At 56.2% G+C, this 23596-nt stretch overlaps 1 protein-coding gene across 2 annotated transcripts in view; it reads left to right on the top strand.

Annotated features, from left to right (window-relative positions):
- Positions 1-1268: 1268 nt before the first annotated feature.
- WNT7A (Wnt family member 7A) overlaps positions 1269-23596 on the top strand; it is a gene marked incomplete at both ends in the record, with an annotated part of 66705 nt that continues 44377 nt past the window's right edge. For both annotated transcript variants that reach the window (XM_079713083.1, XM_079713084.1), the window contains 2 exons: positions 1269-1339; positions 6318-6544. In XM_079713083.1, coding sequence (XP_079569209.1) covers positions 1269-1339; positions 6318-6544 — 298 coding nt within the window. The remainder of the gene's footprint in view (positions 1340-6317; positions 6545-23596) is intronic.

The following is a 23596-nucleotide window of genomic DNA, read 5'->3' as shown; positions in this document are numbered from 1 at the left end:
CAGTGAAAGAGCGGAGTTCTAACCACTGGACCGCCAGGGAAGTCCCCACGTGTGTGTAATTTAGAAAAGCAATTCAGAAGTAATAGCCCTGGGGAGGGGGCTGTTAACTAGAGTCAGGCACGCCTTGTTTCCAATCTAGCGCTGCCATTCACCAGCTGGTGACTGTGGGAAAACACCTTTGCGCCCCTGAGCCTCGATTTCTTCAGCTGAAACTTGAGTCCAACCGCCCCCTAGCTCACTGGACTGGGGTGTCTCTCACAGGAAAGGATCAGGACCTCTGGTCAGCCTGGACGCTGTCCCCGGGAGCGAGGCGGAGCTGCACCGCCCGTCGCGCCCGCCAGGTGTCGCCGCGAGAGCGCGCTGAGAAGCCGGCTGCGCCCGGAGCCTTACGGCTACTCGGGCGCCCCACGTCTGGGTTGCGTGCGGGGCATCCAGGCCTCAGCCCGACTCCGACTTTCCTCTAGGAGCGGGACTCCAGAGGAGGCTGTCTCACCTGGGCACCCACCTGCCTCCCCGCCTCGAATAGACGGGGGCGGGGAGGAGTACTCTGAGCCAGTCGTCCCCGCACCGCCAGTAGCCCTGCGTAAGGGGGCGCCCTCCCCTGAAGTTGGGCTGGAAGCCAAGGGAGGGAGGAACCTGGGTGCGCCCTAACACCCCACAGCTCCTAGCGCTCGGCCGGGCCGCGGGGACGGGGACGCAGGCCAGGGCGAGAGGGTTCTCGGCTGAGCCCCGATTCCCGCCAACCTGAGGGCAGTCCCTGAGCCTCCGCTCGCCCCGCAATTTACGAGTTAGCGTCGGGTGGAGCCCCTCCGGACTCCCACTGCGCCGCGGGAGCGCGTGGGGCAAGCGCGAGCGCGCTTGGAGCAGGCGGCCCTGTCCCGCGGGCGCGGGGGCGCGGGGCGGGCGCTCCGGGGAGGCGGGTGGGGGAGGGTCGGGGGAGGGACGGGAGAAAGGAGGGAAGGAGGGAGGGGCGGGGGCGGGAGGCTGCAGCGCCCCCGCACTCTCCGCGCCTCGCACACTTGCACCGGCCGCTCGCGCGCAGCCCGGCGTCGCCCCGTGCCGCGCTCGCTCCTCCCTCCCTCCTCCCGCTCCGTGGCTCCCGCGCTCCCGGCGAGGCTCAGGCGCCGAGCGCGCGGACGGGCGCACGACAGACGGCCCCGGGAAGCCTCGGCCCGCGCCTCCCGGGCGGGCTATGTTGATTGCCCCGCCAGGGCCGGCCCGCGGGATCAGCACAGCCCGGCCCGCGGCCCCGGAGGCCAGCGGGGACTATGAACCGGAAAGCGCGGCGCTGCCTGGGCCACCTCTTTCTCAGCCTGGGCATGGTCTACCTCCGGATCGGGTAAGGGCCGCTCGCACCTCCTGCACGCGCGTCCCGGCAAAGTTGGCGTGGCTTGGGGAGGGGTTGCGCCGCCCGCGAGCCGCCGCCGGTCGCCAACTTCCTTGGCTCCTCAGAGACGCCGGGTGGGCGCGGTGCGGGAGCGGTGGGCGCACAAAGGCCCCCCTCGGGCGGGAGCCCCAGGGGCGCGCACAGCTCCAGAGACACAGGCAAGGGGACCGGCCGTTCTGAGAACGCCTGAGGCTGGAAGCCCCCCAAACCAAGGACAGCCAATAGGGACGCTCCAGCTTGGGGGACTCTGAAGAGGGCTAGCCGCTGCAAAGGTCAGCGTCTCCCAAGGACCCTTCAGACCAGGGCATGGGAACAGCAGGTCCAGCGGGAACACCCAGCCAGGACCACAGCCGCTCGCAGGGAGCTCAGCCCCCAGAGCCCGAAAGGAACTCTGTACACAGAGGCGCGGGCACAGCCGCTCCTAGTACAGGGCAGTCCCCGGGCGGCAGGCGGGGCCGGTCCATGAACTGGGAACAGGTACCCGGAGGGAGGGACGTTCGCTGGCAAAAACACAAACCGCTCCTCAGAGCCTTGGCACCACCCGGTTCCCAAGGACCCTCAGACTCCCGGAGCCCCATCCCAGGCGAAGGGGACAGCGCCAACCACCCTAACAGACGCACACAAAGGTAGAACTAGAGATGGCCCGAGACACCCAGGGAGACAAGCTCGCAGAGCCAGCGCCAGAGAGAGGCGGGGCACCCCGCCCCCTAAAACTGGGCACCCGAGGAGGCCGGCTCGCCCGCGGAGCAGCCCTCCCTGCCTCACACCAGCCTTTCTAGGAGGTGGGGCCGGGGCGGCGCGCTGGCTGGAAGGTGGGAGGGGGCGGCTCGGGACGCGTCTTGGAGCTGCATTTGCGCGGCCAGTCACCCTTTGTACTTCGGAGATAATGCGCGTGAAGCACAGGAGGTGGGGGCGGGGGCTTTAGGGATGGGTAGAGGTTCTGACGCTCAAGGGCCACCTTGGCAGGTTTCACGCAACCTGCTCCCCCAGCTCCGCTCGGGGAGAGGTCGGACTGCAGGGGCTGCGGCGATGGTGTGTGTGTGTGTGGTGGATCCTTTGTGTTTTGTCACTACCACTCCCCCGCTTCCCCACCCCGCGGCTCTGACGTGGGGATTTCTTAAGTTGACCGGCCGTGGCGGCCAGCAGGTGCGCACAGAGCGGACCAAGCGGCTGCCAGCTCTGACCGCGGGCCGAGACGCGACCGCGGGCGGAGAGGCGGCTGCGAGGCTCGCGCGCTGCCTGCCTGCCGGTGTGTTTTAAGTGTTATTGATTCGCCCGCATCTGGGTGGCTTTTCTTTTTTTTCCCCCTGCTTTAATCTTCATCTTGGCCCGCGCCCCGCCGTCCCGCGCGCATCCAGCATCCAGGAAGCCGGTCGGGCTGATTGGCGCTGGCCGCGTGCGGCTTTATCTCCTTTTTAATTAGAAACGGGGCGGAGGGACCCGGGAGGGGAGAGAGAAAGGGAAAACAACAGAAAATAACCTCCCCTGGCCGCCCCGCCCGCCCGACCTCCCGCCGGCGGCGCCGAGACCTCATAGTCCCCGCAGGGGCCCAGCTGCCCGGAGGGAGGGCGCCGGCCTTCCGCCCCGCTGCCGCCCTTTGGGGTGGGGAGAGGGCCAGGTCGGGAGGAGTTGCGGGGTGGTTTGGGGCCAGGCCCTGCTGCTGCTCTCTGCACCTCGGGTCATCCATCTGTAAAATGGGCATGGGAGGCCTTTCGGTTCCTTGGATGGATGGTAGGGCACCTGTGGTGTTCTTATTTTATTTGGATAGTTCAAGTGACTCAAGCACTAGCCTTTTTGTAACAATCAGATGCAATAATAACAACTACCACAGCAGCTCATTTATTGAGTATTCACTGTGTGCCTGACACCTTCGGGGCACTTCCCATGTTTTGACACATTTAATTTTTCAGCAGCCCTATGAGGTGAGGTCTAGTTAATATCCTCATTTTAGCGATGGGAAAAACTGAAGTACAGAGAGGGTATGTAACTTGCCCAAGGTCACACAGCTACTAGGTGAAGGAAGCTTAGATGGCACCCTAGACCTGAGCTCTTAGCTGCGAGACTATGGTGCCTGTGCATTTTTTACCCCAATATATAGTTTCACTCTCTGCCGCTGTAGGGATTTCCTGGTGGTCAACTAGGTGTCGAGAGGTTCCTCCTGACTTGTGGCCAGAGCATCTCCACTTGACCTCCCCTTTCTGTGCTGCGTCTTCCTGAAACATTTAAAATATCCTAGCTCCGTGTTAGACTCTCTTTGAGTGGCTGAGACGAATGACCGAGAGCTCTTGCTAGGGTCCTGTTTTAGAACCATCACCTGCTAGCCTCCAGGCCTCAACCTCGGTGAGCCTTGGTTCTCAGCTATGCAAAGTGGAGATGTGAAATGGAGATGGTGATTCTTGCCCTATAGGGCTGTTTAGAAAGGCCGAGTGGTCTAGAGTTAGTGGTAGGACCTGCCATACTGCATTTGCATATAACAGGGCTGCTGCAGAAGTTCCCGGATGCATTCAAGGCATAACTAGGGGCACCTGCTGTGTAATAGGCGCTCACCCTGAGTGACATTTTTGAAGCTCCACAATCCATTTAGTGAGCCAGCAGACAGCCTCCCTGTCCTCAAGGAGCTGATGGTCTAATGAGAAAGACAGGTGATAAACAAGCAAGCACACAGGTTAAAAACAAACACATACATTAAAACATTTCAGAAGACCATGAGTAATCAAGAATATTAAGTAAACAAGACAGAGATTGTGATGGAAAGTTAGGAGGGATGGGGTGGAGAGGCAGGTTCCCTTAGGTGGGATGGTCAGGGAGGTGACCCTTGAGGTCACTTGGATGGTGGCAAGAAGCCAACCGTGTGAAGGTCAGGGGGTGAGAGGGCTTCCAGGGAGAGGGACCAGCAAGGATCGAGGGCCTGAGGCAGGAAGAGGGCTGGTGTGTGGCAGCAGCGGCAGTTATGTGCTTCGAGCGGAGTGGGGTCGCCTCAGCTCTTGTGGTGTTGGTCAGGGCACCCTCGCCTTGAGAAATCCCAATTCCAGAACAACTTCCCACAGCTGAGCCTGGACTGGAAAGACGAAGCACTTAGCCCAGCTGTTGACCATGGCCCATGTAAATGGGAGCTCATTATTATAACCAGAATGAGGCCTTCTCTTTCAAAGGATGCTTGATGACCTTTAAAGGATTATACAAAAGGAAGCTCCAGACAAGTGGGCCATCTTTGTGTAAAGGGAGGGCTAGCTGCATTGTCAGGGCTACCATTGGAGCCTCTTTGGGGTTATCTTGCTATTAGGAAATGGGCCCACCCTCAGGCCAGATACCCACGAGTCACACTGACGCCTCTCTTTCCCTTGTACCCTTCCCCAGCCCTCCCATCGGCTCCACCTCATCCATCAGTGAGCTGGGTCACCGCCATCTGCAGCCACCCCCACTACGGCCACCAAGGCCAAGCCACCTCTGGCCTGCCCACTCTCCCTGCTCTTGTTCTGGAGCCCTGCAATCCTCTCCCCGCTGGGGCTGGAGGCATGGGATCCTGTCAGTAACCTGCTTCCAGCCCTTCAGTGCTTCTTGATGTACCGAGAGAGATCAGCCCTGAGCCATCCCCCCTCCTCAGACCCCCCCCCACCGAGCCCTGGTTCTGCATTGGGTTCTGTGGGTTCTTTCTGTTCCTTGGCGATCCCAGGCTTGTTCCCTTCCCAGGACTTTGCATCTTCTGTTCCCTCTGCCCAGGATACTCTTCCCCAGACCTTCCCATGGCTGGTTCCTGACCATTCAGGTCTCTGCTGCACTGTTACCTCCTCAGGGAGGCCCTCCTTGACCACTCATGCTAAAGCAGCCCCTCTCCTTCCCTCCCAGACCCACCACTACTTGTTATTACAGCATCTTCATTTATTTTCTTTGTAGTGCATGTCACTGAATGTTGTGTTGTGTTCATTTGAGACATTTGCATGGTCTCCCTCCATAGCCCCTCGAAGGCAGGGCCTTGCCTGTCTCCCAGCATGGTGCCTGGGAGCCTGGTGCCCTGCTAGGTGCCTAGTACGTACCTGTGAATGCGCTGGGAAGACAGGAACCTCGCTGCGATAGTCATAAGTGTCCTCTAGGCCAGTTATGCCTGGAGTGGGATACACATATTCCATTGGCATGCAGGAAGGAAATACTACAACTTTTATTCACAGTTGCTTTTTAAAGATTTTTTAAAAATAAAACATATACATACATTATGTTGTACACACATGACATGTCTGAACAGTTTTTTTTCTTTAATCAACATCTGTGCACCCATCCCCCTTTCAGAGGCAAATGCTACGTGAAACTTGGTGGTTACCTTTGCAGTTTTACCACCCAGAGATGACCCCTAAACAGTGCAGTTCCATTTTGCATGATTTTAAACTTCATCTCAATTGAATTCTCCCATAGATGCAAAGGCAACTGGCTTAGTTCATTTGACAGTATGTTTGTGACACGCATCACCTTTCTTTTTTTTTTTTTTTTTTTTTTGTGGTACGCGGGCCTCTCACTGTTGTGGCCTCTCCCGTTGCGGAGCACAGGCTCCGGATGCACAGGCCCAGCAGCCATGGCTCACGGGCCCAGCCGCTCCGCGGTACATGGGATCCTCCCAGACCGGGGCACGAACCCGCATCCCCTGCATCGGCAGGCGGACTCTCAACCACTGCGCCACCAGGGAGGCCCCGCATCACCTTTCTTTGTGTCTAAAAAAGAAATTAAGCCTCACTGATATTGAATATACACATGGTACAAGTACCGATGGGTATTATAAATGAGTTAACATGGGTTGGGGGTGCAGTATGAAAAAGGTTGAGAGACCCGTGCTGGGAGCAGTAGCAGGGGGAGGGCAGGGCTGGATGCCTAGGGAGGGCCTGTAGGTGTGCCCCCCACCTTGCTGGCCTAACGCTCCGTCTCTCTGTGTCCCCTGCTCCAGTGGCTTCTCCTCGGTGGTAGCTCTGGGCGCGAGCATCATCTGTAACAAGATCCCAGGCCTGGCTCCCAGACAGCGGGCGATCTGCCAGAGCCGGCCCGACGCCATCATCGTCATAGGAGAAGGCTCGCAAATGGGCCTGGACGAGTGTCAGTTTCAGTTCCGCAATGGCCGCTGGAACTGCTCGGCGCTGGGGGAGCGCACCGTCTTCGGAAAGGAGCTCAAAGTGGGTATGTGCTCATCCAGACACCCCAAGCGGGGTCTTGTAAACTATGGGGAGACCAAAATGCCTCAGGAGTGCTCTGGGACCCCGTTCTCTGCCGCGGGCTGGAACGCCCTAGATATGGGATCCTGCAGGTGCCACAACTTGAATTTAGGTCTGCTGATGAGGGTCAGCTCTCCGATTGGAATCCACCACCAACTGTTCCCAGTAGAGTTGCAAACCAGCAGCCAGTGGTCCAAATGCTAACTGGTTGATACAGCACCGATACTGTTTTTTAAATTGAAGCCCAAATTTCAAAACTATCTGTTTCACCTAAAAATACGAACTTCTGGCTCCTTTTGAAAAATTGGCAGATCTACGGATAGCTTACACCTGTGCCCACTTAGTTAATAATGGGCTGCAGCTGAGAACACAGCACCCTTTAGGTGGAGCCTGGGCAGCCCATTCACTGCCACAGTCCCCACCCTTCTGCATTGCCACCCAATCCCCTTATATGACTTGCCTGGCCGCTGTGGGCATTTGAATTTCCAACCCCTGTTTTATGGGAATGGTGTTTCGTGCAGATATACACATACAGACACGCACACAAGAGTGTTGGGCCACACATTTGGTTTCCAAAGCAATTGTGAGAAAAGCCTGGTGGAAAGGGCACGGGAACAACGTTGGTTGCCAGGAGGTCCCGGTCGATGTGGGGAAGGCCACGTTGTGTGTCTTCTCGCTTGTGTGCGTCTGGACTGGGGGGCCGGGAACCCTGCAGCCTCACTGCTGAATCGAGCAGTGAACTTCCCTGAAAGTTGGGTCAGCCTCAGGTCCCTCGGCTGCAGTGGTTCACCCAGCCTGCTCGACTGCTCACAGGGCACCCCTGGGTTCTCTGTCTCCTTCAGCCCCAACATCAGCAAATCCAGTTCATGTTGAAAAGATCCACCCCAAGTCTGGCCACTGCTCCATGCCCTCACCCGCTCCCCCTCGGGTCACGCAGGTGGCACCTCCCAGCCTCCGTCTGCCCCCGGCCATCCTGCAAACCCTCCCGTGGGCAGGGTTGTCCTCTGTAAATGGAAATCAGATCCTGTCGTTTCCCTGCTTAACCTCCTTGGGAGGCTCCCCCTGGCCTCAGAGTGAAATCGCAGCTGCTCACTGGTCCGCCGCTGCCTCTGTCGTCATCCGCTCCCATCTTCCTCTCCCCCTTGCCTACCCAGCCTCATCCTGTTTCCCAAGCACACGGCATTGGGTCCTGCTTGGGGGCCTCGGCTTCACGCATTCCTCTGCCTGGTATCATCTCCCACCATCCTGTGCACCTTCCCTTGTGGTCACTATGGTTTTCCTGCCTTCTCCTGCTCACACCCATATGCCCCCTGTTTCTGGGACCCAGGCCTGGGCTCTGGCATTATTTTGAGCTGTGTCTTTGTTGACATATGAGATGTTACGTATGGGGAAACTGAGGTTCAGGGGGACTTGCCCAAGGTCAGCAAGAAGTGAGTGGCAGGGTCTCCTAGGACTGGGCTGATCCCAGTGTCACTCGCAGTCTTGGAGTAGCTAGCCCGTTGGTGGCATTGTAATAATGCCTGCCAGGCTGCAACAGGAGGGCTCCAGTGCAGGGAGCCCTGGGATGAAGGAGTCCCTGCTGTCCAGAAGCCCCCAGCTGCCCAGAGTTGTAGGATTGAGGGATCAGTTGCAGGCTGAGGCGGGAGAATACCACCAGTATGCACCACCAGTTTATTTATTTATTTATTTATTTATTTATTTATTTATTTAAAAATTTTATTTATTTTATTTATTTATTTTTTGGCTGCCTTGGGTCTTTGTTGCTGTGCGTGGGCTTTCTCTAGTTGCGGCGAGTGGGGGCTACATGTCGTTTCAGTGCGTGGGCTTTTCGTTGTCGTGGCTTTTCGTTGCAGAGCACGGGCTCTAGGCACGCGGGCTTCAGTAGTTGTGGCTCGTGGGCTCAGTAGTTGTGGCTCGTGGGCTCTAGAGGGCAGGCTCAGTAGTTGTGGTGCTCGGGTTTAGCTGCTTCACGGCATGTGGGATCTTCCCAGACCAGGGCTTGAACCTGTGTCCCCTGCCTTGGCAGGTGGATTCTTAACCACTGCGCCACCAAGGAAGCCCCCACCAGTTTATAATACCAGTATACACTGAGCAGGAGCAGAGGCCTGGGGCAAGGAGCATTCTTTGAGAAGAGGACTTGGGTAGGATGGCCTCAGGGGATTTAAGCAAACAGAGGCGCCAAGAAAACCCCTGGGATTGCGATGCTAGAGCAGCAGGCCTGCGGGACCTGGAAGGGAGTGGGAGCCAGAGCCTGGAGGTGTGTGGGGTCAGGGCTCCCAGTTTCGATTTCTAGGTGGTAGGAGATATCGGGGAACTTTGAGTAGGGGCATGACTGCCAAAGTAAGTTTGCACCATATGAAATTGCCACAAGTCAGTGGTTTTAGGCCCACAAAAATAGCAACATTATATGATTCAATCTAATGGGAATTCTGGAAGAGTCATTAAAGAGTGGGTACAGAATTCATTCATTCACTCACTCATGCGTTCACCAAAAATTTCTTGAGTGCTCTCTGTGGCTGGAGGCTGCCCTTTCAGCCTCTGTGGTCAGGGAAGGCCTCTGGATTTGTGAGGGAGGTGTCTGGGGGAAGGCAAAGGGGACAGCAGGTGCAAAGGCCCTGAGGCAGGAATGTGCTTGGTGGTTTGACAAACAGCACGGAGGCCGGCGTGCCTGGAGTACAGAGAGACTCAGAGGTCAGAGAAAGAGCCAGGAGGCAGACATTGTGGCACCTGTCAGGTCAAGTCCGGGGTTTGGATTTTCCTCTGGTGAGTGGAGGGCCAAGTGTGGGAGTGAGGAGTCTGGTCCAGTCTTCCAGGCAGGATGTGGCAAAGTGGTAGCAGTGGAGACCCGCTTTGGCCGTGAGCTGCCAGGATAGAGAGAGACTGACAATCTGGAGGCTGGTTAGGAAGGAGTTACCCTGGTCTGGGCTTCTCAGGTGGTGGCAGTGGGAGCAGAGGAAGGGGAGGTCAAGATGAGATCCCTGCGAGTCTGAGGAGTCACTTGCCCTCTGAGCCTTGGCTTCCTCGTGTGTAAACAGGCATCCTGCTCCAGGACAGCAAGAAGCAAGCCTCAGGTTTATGCTTTCCAGGCTCTTCAACACTGCTCTGCCCTCATGGGATTGCCTCTTTCTGGGAATGACCAGCCAGCTGGGGCTGCCTTGTATAGGTGAGGGATCAGGAGTGTAGTCTTTGGGCACTCTGGCCATCAAGTCCACACTCCGGACGCAGGACACATCACTGGCCTTTGCAAAGACTTCCCAGAAGCTCCACCCCACACTTCTGCCTACTTCCCATTGGCCAGGACCTAGTCACATGACACACCTAGCTGCAAGGGAAGCTGGGAAATGTAGTCCTTTTTTTTCTTCCTCCCCCGAGGGGCTGTGAGATAAGCTAAGGGTCTGTGATGGAGCAGGAAGGAGGAGATTGACATTGGGGGGGCGGGGCAGCAGCCCTTCACGGGTTCTGCATCCCGTGCTGAGACCCAAAGGTTCACCCTTCTCTGCCTCCTCACACCCAGTCCGGTCCCCGCTCTGCCTATGTTTCTGTCTCCCCTCCTGAGTGTTCTGGATTTTACTGTTTAGATCTGAGGAGAGGGCCCCAGGGCAGGACCAGGCAAGGCCCTCGTGGATCCTGGAAACCGAAACCCAATTCAAGCTGCCTCAGGCAGGAAGGGGAATTGTGCATCCTCGGGAACTGAAGGTCGGGGTGCCGACTTGGGGAGCCCTGGGACGTGAGCTGGCATCAGCTCCTTCTGGGGCAGAAAGGTGTCTGTCAGGGGGGTCAACCTCCAGGCTCAGGTCCTGCAGGAAAGAGCCTGACCTTTCTGTGGCAGCGCCTGCAAGAGCCCTGGAGCTCACTCTGATTGGATCTGGGGCCTGACTTCTGGGCGTGTGTCCATCCCAAACCATCACAGGGACCACTGACAATAGGGCTGTTGTTGTCCAGGCCTGGGAGCCACACCTGCACCAGCTCCCAGGGAGGGGGACTATTTGTGGGGCTTTCAGGCAGCTCGGGCGGCCGGAATGAGGACTGACCTCAGGTGGGGTGACTTCCACACACAGTCCTGGGGGCTGAAGTGCAAGATCAAGGTGCTGGCAGGGTTGGCTTCTTCTGAGGCCCCTATGCTTGGTGTGTAGAGGGTCGCCTTCTTCCTGTGTCTGCATTTGGTCTTTCCTCTGTGCACGTGCCCTGATGTCTCTGTGTGTCCTCATCTCCTCTTCTAACGGCGCCAGTCAGGTTGGAAGAGGGCTCACCCGAATGGCCTCATTTTAACTCAATCACCTCTTTAAAGGTCATACCTCCAAATACAGACACATTCTGAGCTACTGAGGGTTAGGGCTGGGCATATGAATTCTGGGGGAGGGGACACAATTCAGCGTATAACAAGCAGCCAGAGAGCAGCATGGTCTGCACTTTAGGGAAAAGCATATGGCGTGTGGTAGGTGCTCGGAGGTGAGATTCCCAGGTGGAAAGCGCAGATTGGACCAGTGGAGATGACCTTGGTCTGGGTCTTGAAGGGTGGGAAGAATTTCACGGGTCAGTGAATGGGATTCCAGGCAGAGGGAACATCAGGGCAAAGACGACGTGTGATTGCTAAGGGGATGGGGAGCGGGGGTCTGCAGCCTCAGGTGAGGTGACAGGCCGGCTCTCAAGGGTCTTAAATGCCAGGGCTTATGTGACCCCACGACAAGTTTATCAACGGCTAACCAGGCTCAGTGTGGCCCTCGGGGACCCAAGAAGGCGTTCAACCCACTCCAGGTTTTTCCTTTTCTTAAATAAAACAATGAACTCCCCCTTGAATCCACCACCAGCATGACAATTAGAATAAGGACCGGTAGCTTGCACCCCTGTGAACATCCCTCAGGCAACTCCTGCTTCCACCTGCCAAGTCACACTTTCTCTATCCTGAATCTTGATGTCTAATTTATCCTGCTGATCTGTTCCCCAGAAGTACATTATTTAGTTGGAGTTGTGTTTAATTTTACAGAGGAAACGCATCACCCTATAGGCAGTCTTCTGGAATTTACTTCTTTCCTCTCACTACTAACAAAGCTCACCTGTGTTGTTCCTCTTAGCTGTTGTTGATTCATTTCAGCTGTGGTGAGTAGACCCCATCTGTGCACCCATGCCCTGGTTGAGGGGCGTCTGGGTTGTCTCTGAGCACCTGCTGTCACAGTGCCACCGTGGGCCTCCCTGTGCGTGTCTCCCAGGGCCCACGTGTGTGCTTCTCTGGGGTATATGCTGAGGAATGGAACTGCTGGTCTCAGGGTATGAGGATGGCCCTGATTTCTGCAGTGACCGTGCCACGTGCCACTCCTCCAGCCGGCAGTGTTGACCTACGGCCTCGCTAACACACAGGATTGCCCAGACGTCTTCATTTTTGCCTGGGGGATGGGTGTAAAATGCTTTGTCACTGTCCTCTTGATTTACATTTCCCTGAGAAGTCGTGTGGTTGAAATCCCTTCCTATGTTTACTGGCCGTGCAGGTTGACTCTTCTGTGAGTTGCCTGTTCGTGCTTGTTGGCTGTTTTTCCATCCGGTTGTGTGTGGTCGTGTCACACGTAGAAGAGTGAGGGCTGCATCAGGCAGGACCCCAGGGAGGGTGGGTCACATGGGGCTTCACACCCCTGTCTTTCATCTTTTCCGTGGAGGATCGGTGGGTGAGGGCGAGGAGCAGAGGCAGCCCTTCCGCATCCATCACCTCATGGGTCTTCCCCATCCCCGAAAGGAGGCATGTCCCCCTGCAGCTCAGCTCCGAGCCGCGTGGAGGCTGACCCAGTCACCTGGGTGTTCTGCGGCAAGACTGAGATGGCCGGCGAGTTCCCTGCTGCTGGAGGGGTTCTTGTTGGTGTGGTCGTGCCAGACGTGAGATTCTTGAGGCCGCCGCGTGTCGGACAACCTCGTTTTGTTGGTGGGCCCTGAGGCCGCCACACGAGCACTGGCATCCGAGTCACGCAGCCCACCTTGTCAGGTGGCAGCAGCATTCACAGGACGTAAGACCCTAGCACCTGGTGGGTTAGGGCCCTAAGAGGATGTCCCTTTACCCTTCCAGGAGGCCCACGTGCCTGTCTCTCATGCAGAGGAACTCAAGGACCTGGGGATGCTCCAGATTTTATTCCTGGTGCAGCAGGACAGGAAGATATGGGGTACAAAGGGGAGAAGCTATTGGTCCCATTTCTAACCTGAGCTCATCATTTTGATTCTACAAAGTGTATCCGCCTGTCTGTCCACTTCTCACCACCTCCCCCATCACCCCGTGGTTCAAATCTCCATCTTCGGGGAGCTGTCACCCAACTCCATCAGCCCCCGAGTGTACCCACCCACCCCCAACCACGTGGCACCCAGCAAAGAGTCTCCCCACGGTCGCTGTGACCACGGTGTCTCCCTGTGTAAAACCCTTCCTCTCGCTCTGAGGATAAAATGCCAACGGGTCCCCTGGTGCTTTGCTGACCTCCATGACCTGCATCCCGACCCCCTCTCCACCCCAGCTCTGCCACCCTCTTCCCACCCTCACACGTGACTAAGTCCTTCCCACCTCAGGGCCTTCGGCCCAGCTGGTCTCTCTGCCTGGATGCTCTCCCGTCCTTCCACCCTCGGCTCACATGGCAGCCGCTCACCAGGACCGCCTGTGTAGTGTAGACCATCCATTCTCCAGCTACCCCTCACCTTCCATGTTTTTCTCCTCATCACTTACTACTGCAGGGCACATTCTCCATTTATTTGCTCATTTGTGCCGCCGCAGAATAACACTTCAGCCCTGCAGTTACCTGCCGGTTCTCCTCCCAGCTTCCCTATTGCCTGGCTGTGGACCAGGACCAAACGGCAATGATAATATACCCATCTTGCAGGTATGGGCAGCTGAGATTACTTACACCCCACGAGGCACCCAGGACGTGCTCCATAAATCACAGCTATGTTATTCCTGTGTCTCTCCAGCCAGAAGGGCTCAGTGGATGTGGTGCACCCCCGGGTACTGGTGCAGACCCCCGCCCTAGGTCCTTCTGGAGCCGAGAGCAGAGCAGAAGGGCCACAGGGAGAAGCTGCTGAGCGATGGTGGGTAACCTGCACACCCCAGCATTATGCAGGCCTCCACCCAGATGCCACCTCCTCCAGGAGGCCTCCTTTGACCATCTGGCTGAGACAGCCTCCCCCGTAGGTCATGCTGTGCTGTTGTCTTTATAGCACTTACCACTTCCAGAAGTGACTTTGCACACTTTTGCAAGGCTGTGTGTGTCTGCCATCGGTCCTTGGCTGTGGGGAAGTCCATGGAGCCCGGACCTGTCAGTCCTCTTCTCTCTGAGACCCCCAGCACCTGGCCCATGGCCTGGCACACAGCAGATGCTCAGGAAACACATGGAGAGATGCTCGCCCCCCTGGCAGGCCAGCTCCTCTCTACCCTACACGCCCAGCTGCTCTGAGCCCTCCAGGGTCTTGTTAGTCTTCTGGCCCCAGGTCTGGGTGCACCACACACATGGGATGTGCCCTGTTCTCTTTGTTGAGTGAATGCTTTTCATTTCTGACCCAAAATACAAGACTGATCGTTCATTCCTGCATGTGATCATTTCGATCCATGTTAGGCCAGCATTCTGTTAGCTCTCCTCCCACATTTGCGTTGGCTTTAAATGGGATCAAATGTTGACTAGGTCAAGGCCTAGGGGAGATCCCCCCTCCATGGGGTGACTCAAGAGGACCTGTTCCCCAGTCTGTTCAGCGGACTGGTGTCTACCCCTCCCCACCCCCACCCGCTGCTCTGGGGTAAAAAGGAGGGCTCCCTGGATGTTAAATTTGGGAACTCAGCATGCTATACGCCCTGCTTGAGAGAGAGCCAGTGTATTAAAGGCTCTGAAAAGTCCTGCAGACAAGAGAACAGCTTGAGGAGGCTTCCCTGGAGGTCCACGTTCCTCTGACCTCAGACTCACTGGCCATCTGGTGGAGCTGCTCTTCCAAGGCACCCACACCAGGAAACACTGCTCTGGAGACCCTCACAGATTGGCCATGCTTGTACTGTGGCTTTTGGACTAACCAGGAATCCACCAAAAGTGTATTCACCCACCCCCAAGTCCGACATCCTTCCATAAGGGCACAGCGGAGGCACGTTCCTGTATCTGATATGGACGTGGACGATGAGATCTATATGAGTCAGCGTCACTCTGAAATCAGCCCCAAAATTCAGAATACCTGGTTTTCTGTACAAATACAGGAAAACATTCACGTGTGTGTATAATGTATATACAGTAATGCACCAAATATATAGAATGAAGATGCACCCTATCCAAAGTATTCATACACTATTTTTTTTAGTTCAATTTTTTTTTAAGATTCCACATATACATGAGATCATACAGTATTTGTCTTTCTGTGTCTGGCTTATCTCACTTAGCATAATGCCCTCAAGGTCCATCCATGTTGTCACAAATGACAGGATTTCCTTTTTTACGGGTGAATAATATTCCATTGTATGTATATACATATATACGCATATACGTGTGTGTGTGTGTGTATGTGTATCACATCTTCTTTCTCCATTCATCTGTCGATGGGCTCAGGTTGTTTCCATGTCCTGGCTATTGTGAATACTGCTGTGGTGAACATGAGGATGCAAATATATTTTTGAGTTAGCATTTTCATTTTCTTTGGCTAACTACCCAGAAGTAGAATTGCTGTATGCTAGTTCTATTTTTAATTTTTTGAGAACTCTCCATATTCTTTTCCCATAAAGGCTGCACCGACTTACATTCCCACACATACAGTATGTTAAATTTACTTTTCCCTGGGTGCATTTGGTTGAATTCATGTAAGTTAAGTGCTCATGGGACACCCCCCTGCCACCCACAGTATGTCCACCCATTCATTCATTGGTCCCACGGATGTTTACTAGAATCTTCAGCGTGGTAAAAGGCTGATGAATCAGCCAAAGGGTCTGCCCTCGGGGCACTCACCGTCTGTTGGGGACAGACAGCAGAGTCGGGGCTGCATGTGCTCTGAGGGGTCTGGTAGAAGAGCAGAGGTCACTGGCGGGGTGGCACTGGACTGGAACGTGGAAGGCTGCCTGCAGGGTCACCTAAAATGGGCCGCCACAGCCCAGGAGAGGAAGGGTGTGGTGGGGATGGGCAGCCGCAGCAGGCTTGCAGGTGTGACCCAGCCAGAGCCGGGGATCCAGAGTGATCCGGGCGCTGGCTCCAGGCTGGGGGGCAGGGAGGGCAGAAAGAGGCTGGAGAGAGCAGTGGAGATAAACCCATCGCACAGGGTTTGCCTGGGAGGGGAGCTGTCCGAAGAATCTCTCTCCCTTGTCTCCGGGGAGAGACAGGATGTGGGAAGATGATCAAATTCTTAGCACATATAGAAATTTGCTATGAGGCCAGCATTATTATCAACAAAGAAATGGTGATTTCCTGATGTGCGCTCCTGGGGACGGCTGCATTCTTTTTCAAATACTCACGACCTCCTGTTTGGTACTCCCCTGTGGAATTTTTCCAGGGAAGGGCACAGATGACCTAGGATTCAGGCCCTAGGGGCCACCCTCCTCTGTCTACCAGCCGGGGAACTTGGATGCCTTTCTGGGCTTCTGCTCCTGCCCCATTTCACCGCTTCTCCTCCCGGGTGGTCACTTCAGCAGCTCACCCCTCTCCCTCGGGTGACCGGCTGGGCCCAGGATCCCGGGTCTGAGAATCTGTATGCCTCGCACAGTGGCTCCGTCTTTTCACCCGTCTCGGGCGGGGTGGGTGGATGGAGCACATGTCTGGTGAGCTGATGACTGCTTGGAGGGATGATTTGAAGACCTTTCCGGTGAGAGAGACAGAAGCAAGGGGCAGGCCAGCTCCACTTTCTCTCTGCCATTTCTTAACAATGCGCCATCTTGCCAGAGCAAAAGACCTATTCTTTCCCTATTCTTGCTTAGAACGCAGCTAACAAAGGACTTTTTGTCTCGCGTGCATTTTTTTTTTTTTTTTTTGCAAGCCTCAGTTCATCCTGGGTTTTAGCTCTCCTGACACGATTCTTTGAGATGAGTCTTTTGTTAGAACGTTCCCTTGCCAGCTTTCTTATGGTCGACAGACACAAACTCACACACTCCCACGCCTTTACATGCACAGTCATTCATTCATTCAACTGTCGAGGCTTCGCACATGAATAATCTGGGTCCTCACAACCTTGTGGGGAGAGACTGATCTTGCAATTCAACACAGAGTAAGGATGGCAACGGTGCTGAGTCAAAAGCTGAGGAGGGGATGTCAGGAAGGCCCTCGGAGAGGGGACCCCGAGCTGCGTCTTGATGGAGACAGTTAACCAACGCCACGCCTAGTAAGAGCTGCTGCGTACTGATCCCTTCCACGTCTGGTCTTGGCTTGGTGGCTGGTGCCTTGGCTTGTTTCATCTTCCTAATGACTTTAGGAGGCAGGTGCTTTATTATTCCCATTTTACAAAGGAGGAAACCGAGGCCTTGAGAGGTCCGTCAACTCACCCCTGGTCCTTCCCCCCGAGGAAGTGGAGCCAGGATGTCAACCCAGCTTGACTGTCCCCCCAGGGCCCTGCTCTGAAACCACTGAGCTACATGGCCTCTCACCAAGCCCGTGGGAGAGGAAGGGCATTTGCTGACTGCGGGAGCAGCGTGTGGAAAGGCTTGGAGGCAGGACGGCTTGGAGGAAGGAAGGAATGCCGTGAGCATTTTTTTTTTGTAAAAAAATTTTTTTTTTATTAAATCAGAAAAAGAAAGATAGAGTTTACATGATATCAGTCCATCCTATGGCTCCTTTGACTTACATTTTAATACACTCCTGGTCCTATTTACTCCTCTGTACAAGTATTAAAAAAAAACTCAGGTATTTGAATAATCTTCTGTAAGTTGGTTGTTGACCCTTGGCGGGTGGCAGCAGTGCGCTCTGGCCTTCCTTGCTGGGAAGAGATGCTTGGCTAGAACGGAGGTGGGAGAGGAGGGTGGGGCTGGGAGGCCAGAGTCGTCTCTGCGGGCCTGTTCCGTCAGCCAGGCCCCGCCCAGACACGTGCCCCCTGCAGCCCCCGTTCTTCTGTGTCTCCATCCAGAGGCCCCCCAGCTCCTGTGCTCCAAGACAGCCAGATGTGGCGTTCTGAGCCCAGAAGGGCTGTGAGTGTCATGCCATGGGGCTGGCAGAGGCAACCTTTTTCCGTCTGTGTATTTTCCAAATCATCATATATTTCAGCTGGTGTCACTGCAGATGGCTCACCCTCTGACCCGTTGGCTTTAAATAGCAAAATAGAAAAAAATACAATGCACTTTGTGGTTTCCAGTAAGATACTGTAAATACACCCAGATAATATTCCGGTGCAAACCATTTGCAGTGGCTGCACAGGGCGGTGGAATGGAATCTTTCAGGCAGGCTTGGACATCAGTTTATTTCCTCTGTACCCGCCGGGGTCGTTATGGAGCTGGAATGCGGGGAGGGCGTCAGCCGGGCTCCCCGGGTTCATCTCAGTGATAACAACGGTCTTTACTAAGCACCTTCTGGGGAACGGGGCCTCTCTGTACACAGAGGTTTCGTTTCGTCTTCAGGGCAGCTTGGCAGTGTCCTCCTGGTGGATCCCATTTCACAGGTGGGGAAGCTGAGGCCGGGGAGCCAGCATCCTTGCTCAGGGTCACCCCGCCCTGAGTAAGAAGCAGGGCGGAGAGACTAATAGGCTCCATCTTACCCAAGTTCTGAGCTGAGGCCGCCTGAGCTTCTGCGTGGAAAGTTACCTGGAGATGCAGGCGGACTGACAGTGAAAGAAGCCATGGTGGAGGTGAGGGCAGGACTCCACGCTGGGAGCCAGGAGACCCTGGTCCTAATCCCCCAGGTCTCGCTGCTGAGTCACTGATGAGCCTGGGCAAGTTTCCCAGCCTCTGTGAACCTCTTGTTCCAGGATGAACCCACGGGCCTTATGTCTGTGGCTCTGGGAGACTTTTCTCTGGTTCCGGGCACAGAGGGCCCTGTGCCGGGGCAGGATGGTAGGGCTGGCAGGACCTGCCTCTGCCCCAACGGCCTCACTTCCTCCCACCCCCGTAGGCTGACCTGCTCCCGCCCCTGCCCAGGCCGGGTCAGGGCCACCGCGGGGACTGCCCGTCAGCCGGGAGCCCCCCTCCCCTCAGAGAGCCTCATGGCTGGTTCCTCCCGGCTCAAAAGCCCCCACCCCAGGTGGTCCCTGCTCCCGTCACCGCCCTGTCCTGCGTCTGCAGAGTCCTCGGCTACTGCTGAGTGAGTGGTATGATCTTGCTCTCTGTCCCCTCAGAAGCCAAGGCCAGGTCTGAATCCCTCCTCTCAGTTTCCCCAGCACAGTGCCTGGCACATAGTAGGTGCTCAAGCAATATCTGTTGAGTGAAGGAACAGGGCACGTGGCTCGGTCAGGGGGGCCGAGGAGAGGCAAGGTGTGATGGAGGCTCTTCCTCTGCTCGTGCACAGGAGGGAGAGGTGGGTGGTCAAGGCAGCAGGGGGCTAGGTCTGTTCTTGGAGGGCCAAGGGTCAGTGATGGGCAGTAAGCCAAGCCCAGTGTCTGCTGCTTACTGGCCGGCCCCACGTGGAAGAGTCGGGGAAGAGCCTGGGCCAGGAGTCAGTAGGACTGGGGTGGGTGTCGTACCCTTAAGGCAAAGAGGGTCAGACTCTGGAGCCAGGCTGACCGGGGTTGAATCCTGGTCAGAGTACACGCCTCTCTGGGCCTCAGTTTCCACATCTGTAAAATGGAGATAAAAATGCTCCACACCTCATAGTGTTGTTGCCAGAATGAAGCGAATTGATCTGTATCGAGTGCTTAGGAAAGAGACTGGCAAATAGTAAGCATTTTATGACTTTGCTTTTCTTCTTATGAACCATGTGCCATTGGGACCATCACCTCATTCTGTTTCTGCAGCAATAAGACACACCTTAGAACCGCCCTTGCAGACAGCCAGTAAGAGACAAATAGACAGCTTCGGGAAATTGCCCAACTGGAGGGGCTTCCCCAGGCTGAGAGTGGGGTTGTCCCGGGAGCTCTGAGCGTGGTCAGGGTCGGGGGTGTCCTCCGCAGTGGTTGGGGGCCTGTGACCCCTAGGTTTGCATCCTGGCTCTGTCTCTGTAAGTCACCTCCTTGAGCCTCAGTTGCCCACAGATACAATGAGGAACTGCTGCTTACCTGGGGTGGGCGAAGGAGGCATGGATGGATGGAGGTTAAGGTGGCCTCTCACGCAAGGAGCCTGCGGTGGTCAGATTCTGGGCTGCTCGCCTACCTTCTTTCTGCCATCAAACCCTGTTCTCAGGAGGCCGTCCCATTTGAATGCGTCCTATAAATTATTTATTGATGTTTTAACCGGTTACAGTCGAATGGCAGAAATCAAGGCATTTTGATCAGGGTTGCTGCCTTAAGGCAAAGGCATGGGCTTTGCCACGCAGCGAGGAGCTGCAAGGGTGTTTGGACCAGGGGCTGAGGGAGGACGCTGCCAGCTTGGGCCTGGAAGCCCAGTTCTGGCTGGTTTCTGGCTTGGCGGCCTCAGTGAATCAGTTTACTTCTCAGAACCCTGGTTTCCTCATCGGTAACACTGTGGAGAATGGTGGCCACCGAACGGGGCTGTTGGGGAACACCCGCAGGGGTGGGTCTGGCACCCACATGGCAGGTGCTTAACAAAGGTTACTTTCCTTCGCCCTCTCCCTGCACCGAAAAGCCCCGAAACCCCAGGCCGTGGGCAGACTCTGTCCTGACGCCCTGGGGGAGGCCATGCCGAACGGGTGGGGCCCATCGCTGCTCCGCAGCTGCCTGGTCAGAGCCTCTCTGAACCTCAGTCAGCTGGTTTCCCTATAAATAGGTGACCAGAACGCTTTCCCAAAGCACCTAGCGCGGAGCCTGGCCAGTAATAAGCAGTAAATGAAGCTCACCTGGTTTTTGGCCACTGCTTGGAGCATTCATTCATTCATTCATTCATTTATCCATCCATCTATTCATCTAACAGATATGTACTGAGCACCTCCTACATGTCAGGCCCTGGGGACACGAAGGGCACATGACAAAGCGCTGCCTTCAAGGACATTATGCTGTAGGGGCAGCAGGAGTGGTGGCTGTGGTGTGAGGAACAGACGACAAACAAGTCTAAAATGGCAGGAGGGCCGTGGAGAAAGCTGAAGCGGGGGAATTTCTCTCTGTACCTCTCAGGGGGCCTGTAATTCCATCCATTGTAATTATTATAATACTCACTACCGTTTATTCATGCACTGGTCCCAGGGCTCACAGATACCTGGGACCCCCACCCGCTGGGTGCCAGCTGGGTGAGATTCACAGATACGGAAATGGAGGATCAGAGAGGCCCAGTGACTTGCCCAGGGTCACCCAGCTTCTGGTGGGGTGGGGTTGGCCGTGAGGTCTGCTCATTCATTCATCCGTCACACACTATCGTGGGGGCTGTAAACAGCGGGAGACAGACAGGCACGGGCCCTGCTCCCTCGGGACCCCCCAAGTCTGGCTGGGCAGCCGGAGGCTGGCTCAGCCCCACACACTGGCCTCTGTGCGAGGCTATCGTGTCCTTCAGTGCATCATGGAGCTCAACGAGGCAAAACGGACTCGGTGGTAATCGTAATCACAGCAGCAGTGGCTAGTGTTTACGGAACACGTACGCCACGCCCGGCGCTGTGATTCAGTCCACTCACCAGCCCGTGATGCTGTTAAGCCCATTTCATGGAGGAAGCAACAGAGGCTTAGACAGGTTGACAGGCCTGACATTAGTTACACGGCCAGCCCACTGCCCAGGGCAGCTTTCCTGGTGGTCAGTGAGGAGGGGGAAGTATGGCGACTGGGCAGTCCTAGTGTAACACTGGTGGGCATGGCCCAGGTCAAGGTCAGTGGCAGGAGTCAGCAGTGACCCTTTAGCATCTGGAAGCATTGGACTGCAAGAGCCAGAACCTGGGTCCCGGGGAGCTCAGAAGCTAAGAATAACGGTCCCTCTGTTTCTCGGGGGCCGTGGGTGCGGAGGTGAGGGCCAGCTTGGTGGGGAGGGAAGGCCGTGGCCCATGACTTCACTCTGGTCTAGGAGTGCACCTTGGACTCGGGAGTTGTGTGTGTGCAGGGTGCAGCTGCCTTTCTCCCACCCACCTTGGGATGTGCTGGGGGATCCCAGGCAGGAGCAGAAGCCATCTGCATGGCATGCGCTGCTCAGAGATACCTGAGACCTCCACCTGCTGCGTGGTAGAACCCCACACACTTGTCCCCAGCCCCACCCCCAGGGAAGAGCCTGGGGGAAGGGCAAGTCTCAGGTGGCGGGCCAGGCTCCGACCCTTCCTCAATTTGCTGCTCTGTTCTGAGTCTGATAAAGGGGATACAGTTTCCCTTTAGTTGCTGGAGGCTGCCAGTGGGGCCGCTGCACTTTGCAGTCATTTGCTCCCCGGAGAAAGTTCTTGGTCTGAACAGCGTGTCCAGAGGCCACGACTGCAGCTCAGCGCTGCTGCCCACCAGTTGGGTGGTCTGGGTGAACCAGACTTTTCTCTTGGCCTCAGTTTCTTCAACAAATGAAAACTCCTACTCCTTACCTCACAGCCTTCTTATAAGGGACCGTTATTACCATCATCAATAGAAATCGTAAGAAATCTAATATTTGGGATCACTGTCTCATGCCAGGCCCTTTGCTAAATGCTTTACCTTTGTTAATTCTTTCTAGTTCTCTCGACCTCCCTAATTAAAGTTAGTGGTTGTCATCCTATTTTGTAGAGGAGGAGCACAGAGCAGTTAGGTGACTCACCCAAGGTCACACACCTAGAAAGTGGTGGAACAGAGATTTCCTCCTCCCATCTTATTCTCTGTATACTCTGCATCTGATGGTTCTTTCTCTGATGTCTGTGAGGGTCTAATCTCACTGTCGCCTGGTTCCTCCAGTGTATACTTTTCTCATGGGTTTGATTCTCAGTAGTGTGAGCTGGTGCCTGGAGACTGAGGCTCAGGCGGAGGAGGAACTGGTCCAAGTCACGGTCAGTCAGTGGCAGAGCTGGGATTGAATCCGGGCGTATGGGCTCCAGCACCCCTGTATTAACAGGGCCGCCGTGGAATGTCAGGGCCAGGCATCGGCACAGTGAAGCCGTTGGTCCAGCAGGTGGACAGGCCTATGTGTCTGCAGGGTGGGGAAGCGGTGGCCGGGGGTCGGCGTGGAGGTTGCTGGCCTCCTAGCAGCCTGGGTGAGGGGCTGCGAAGTGAAGGAGGGACGGGTGAGAAGGTCCACCTGAGTCGGGGTGACGGCGTCCTGAGACACTTCTCCATCCCCGGGGCCTCTTCCTCCAGGGTGCTTCCCTGACCCCCACCCACCCTGGCTCCGAGAGCGAACGTGCTGAGCGCCCACACTAGGCACGGGGTCTGGGTTCATCTCCATCCCGGCAGGAGGTGCCACTCTGGGACCCAGGGAGGCCGGGAGGCTGGGTGGCAGTGCGTATCTGCACCAGGCCTAAGTGACCGCCCCCCACTCTTGCACCCCAGCTACTCAGGACCCTTCCACCCCACTCAACAGCCAGCACCGCCCTGTAGGGCCCTTGTAAATTCTTAACATGTGGCTCCCAGCCCCCCAGCAGGGCCGTCTCCACTTCCACGTAGCTGGGAAGCCCTGCGGGGAAGTGACACCTCAGCAGCTCCCCAGGCCCCCACTAACCCTTTGCTGTCCTGTCCCTCCTGCCTGCCCGCGAGCAGTCCCTCTCCCCTCCCCCAGCCCTTGTCCCCTGTGTCAGTCGGAGTCCCGAGGATGAAGGTCCCAGCTTTCTCTGGAGATGCTCACAGTCGAGTGAGGGGGCCACGGGGGTCCACACCTCTAAACAGCAGGTGACACAGCAGCGATAGCAAGGCCACGAGCACAGGAGCTGCTGTGTCAGGCAGGTGCCACGAGCCAGGCAGGGCGCTGAGAGCTTCACGTGGACAAACTCTACTCTCTTATCATGCCCGTGAGAAAGGGACTATTGCTGTGTCCCCACTTTCCAGCGACGAGACTGAGGCACAGGGAGGGGGTGGCGGCGGCTGAAGGTGACAGGGCTACAGACCGATGTTCTGGGGTTTCAGCCTAGGCCTCTGGCTCCAGAGCCTG

The sequence above is a fragment of the Hyperoodon ampullatus genome (assembly GCF_949752795.1).
Source record: "Hyperoodon ampullatus genome assembly, chromosome: 10".
Classification (NCBI taxonomy): Eukaryota; Metazoa; Chordata; class Mammalia; order Artiodactyla; family Ziphiidae; genus Hyperoodon; species Hyperoodon ampullatus.
This window is presented reverse-complemented; position numbering and strand designations above follow the sequence as displayed.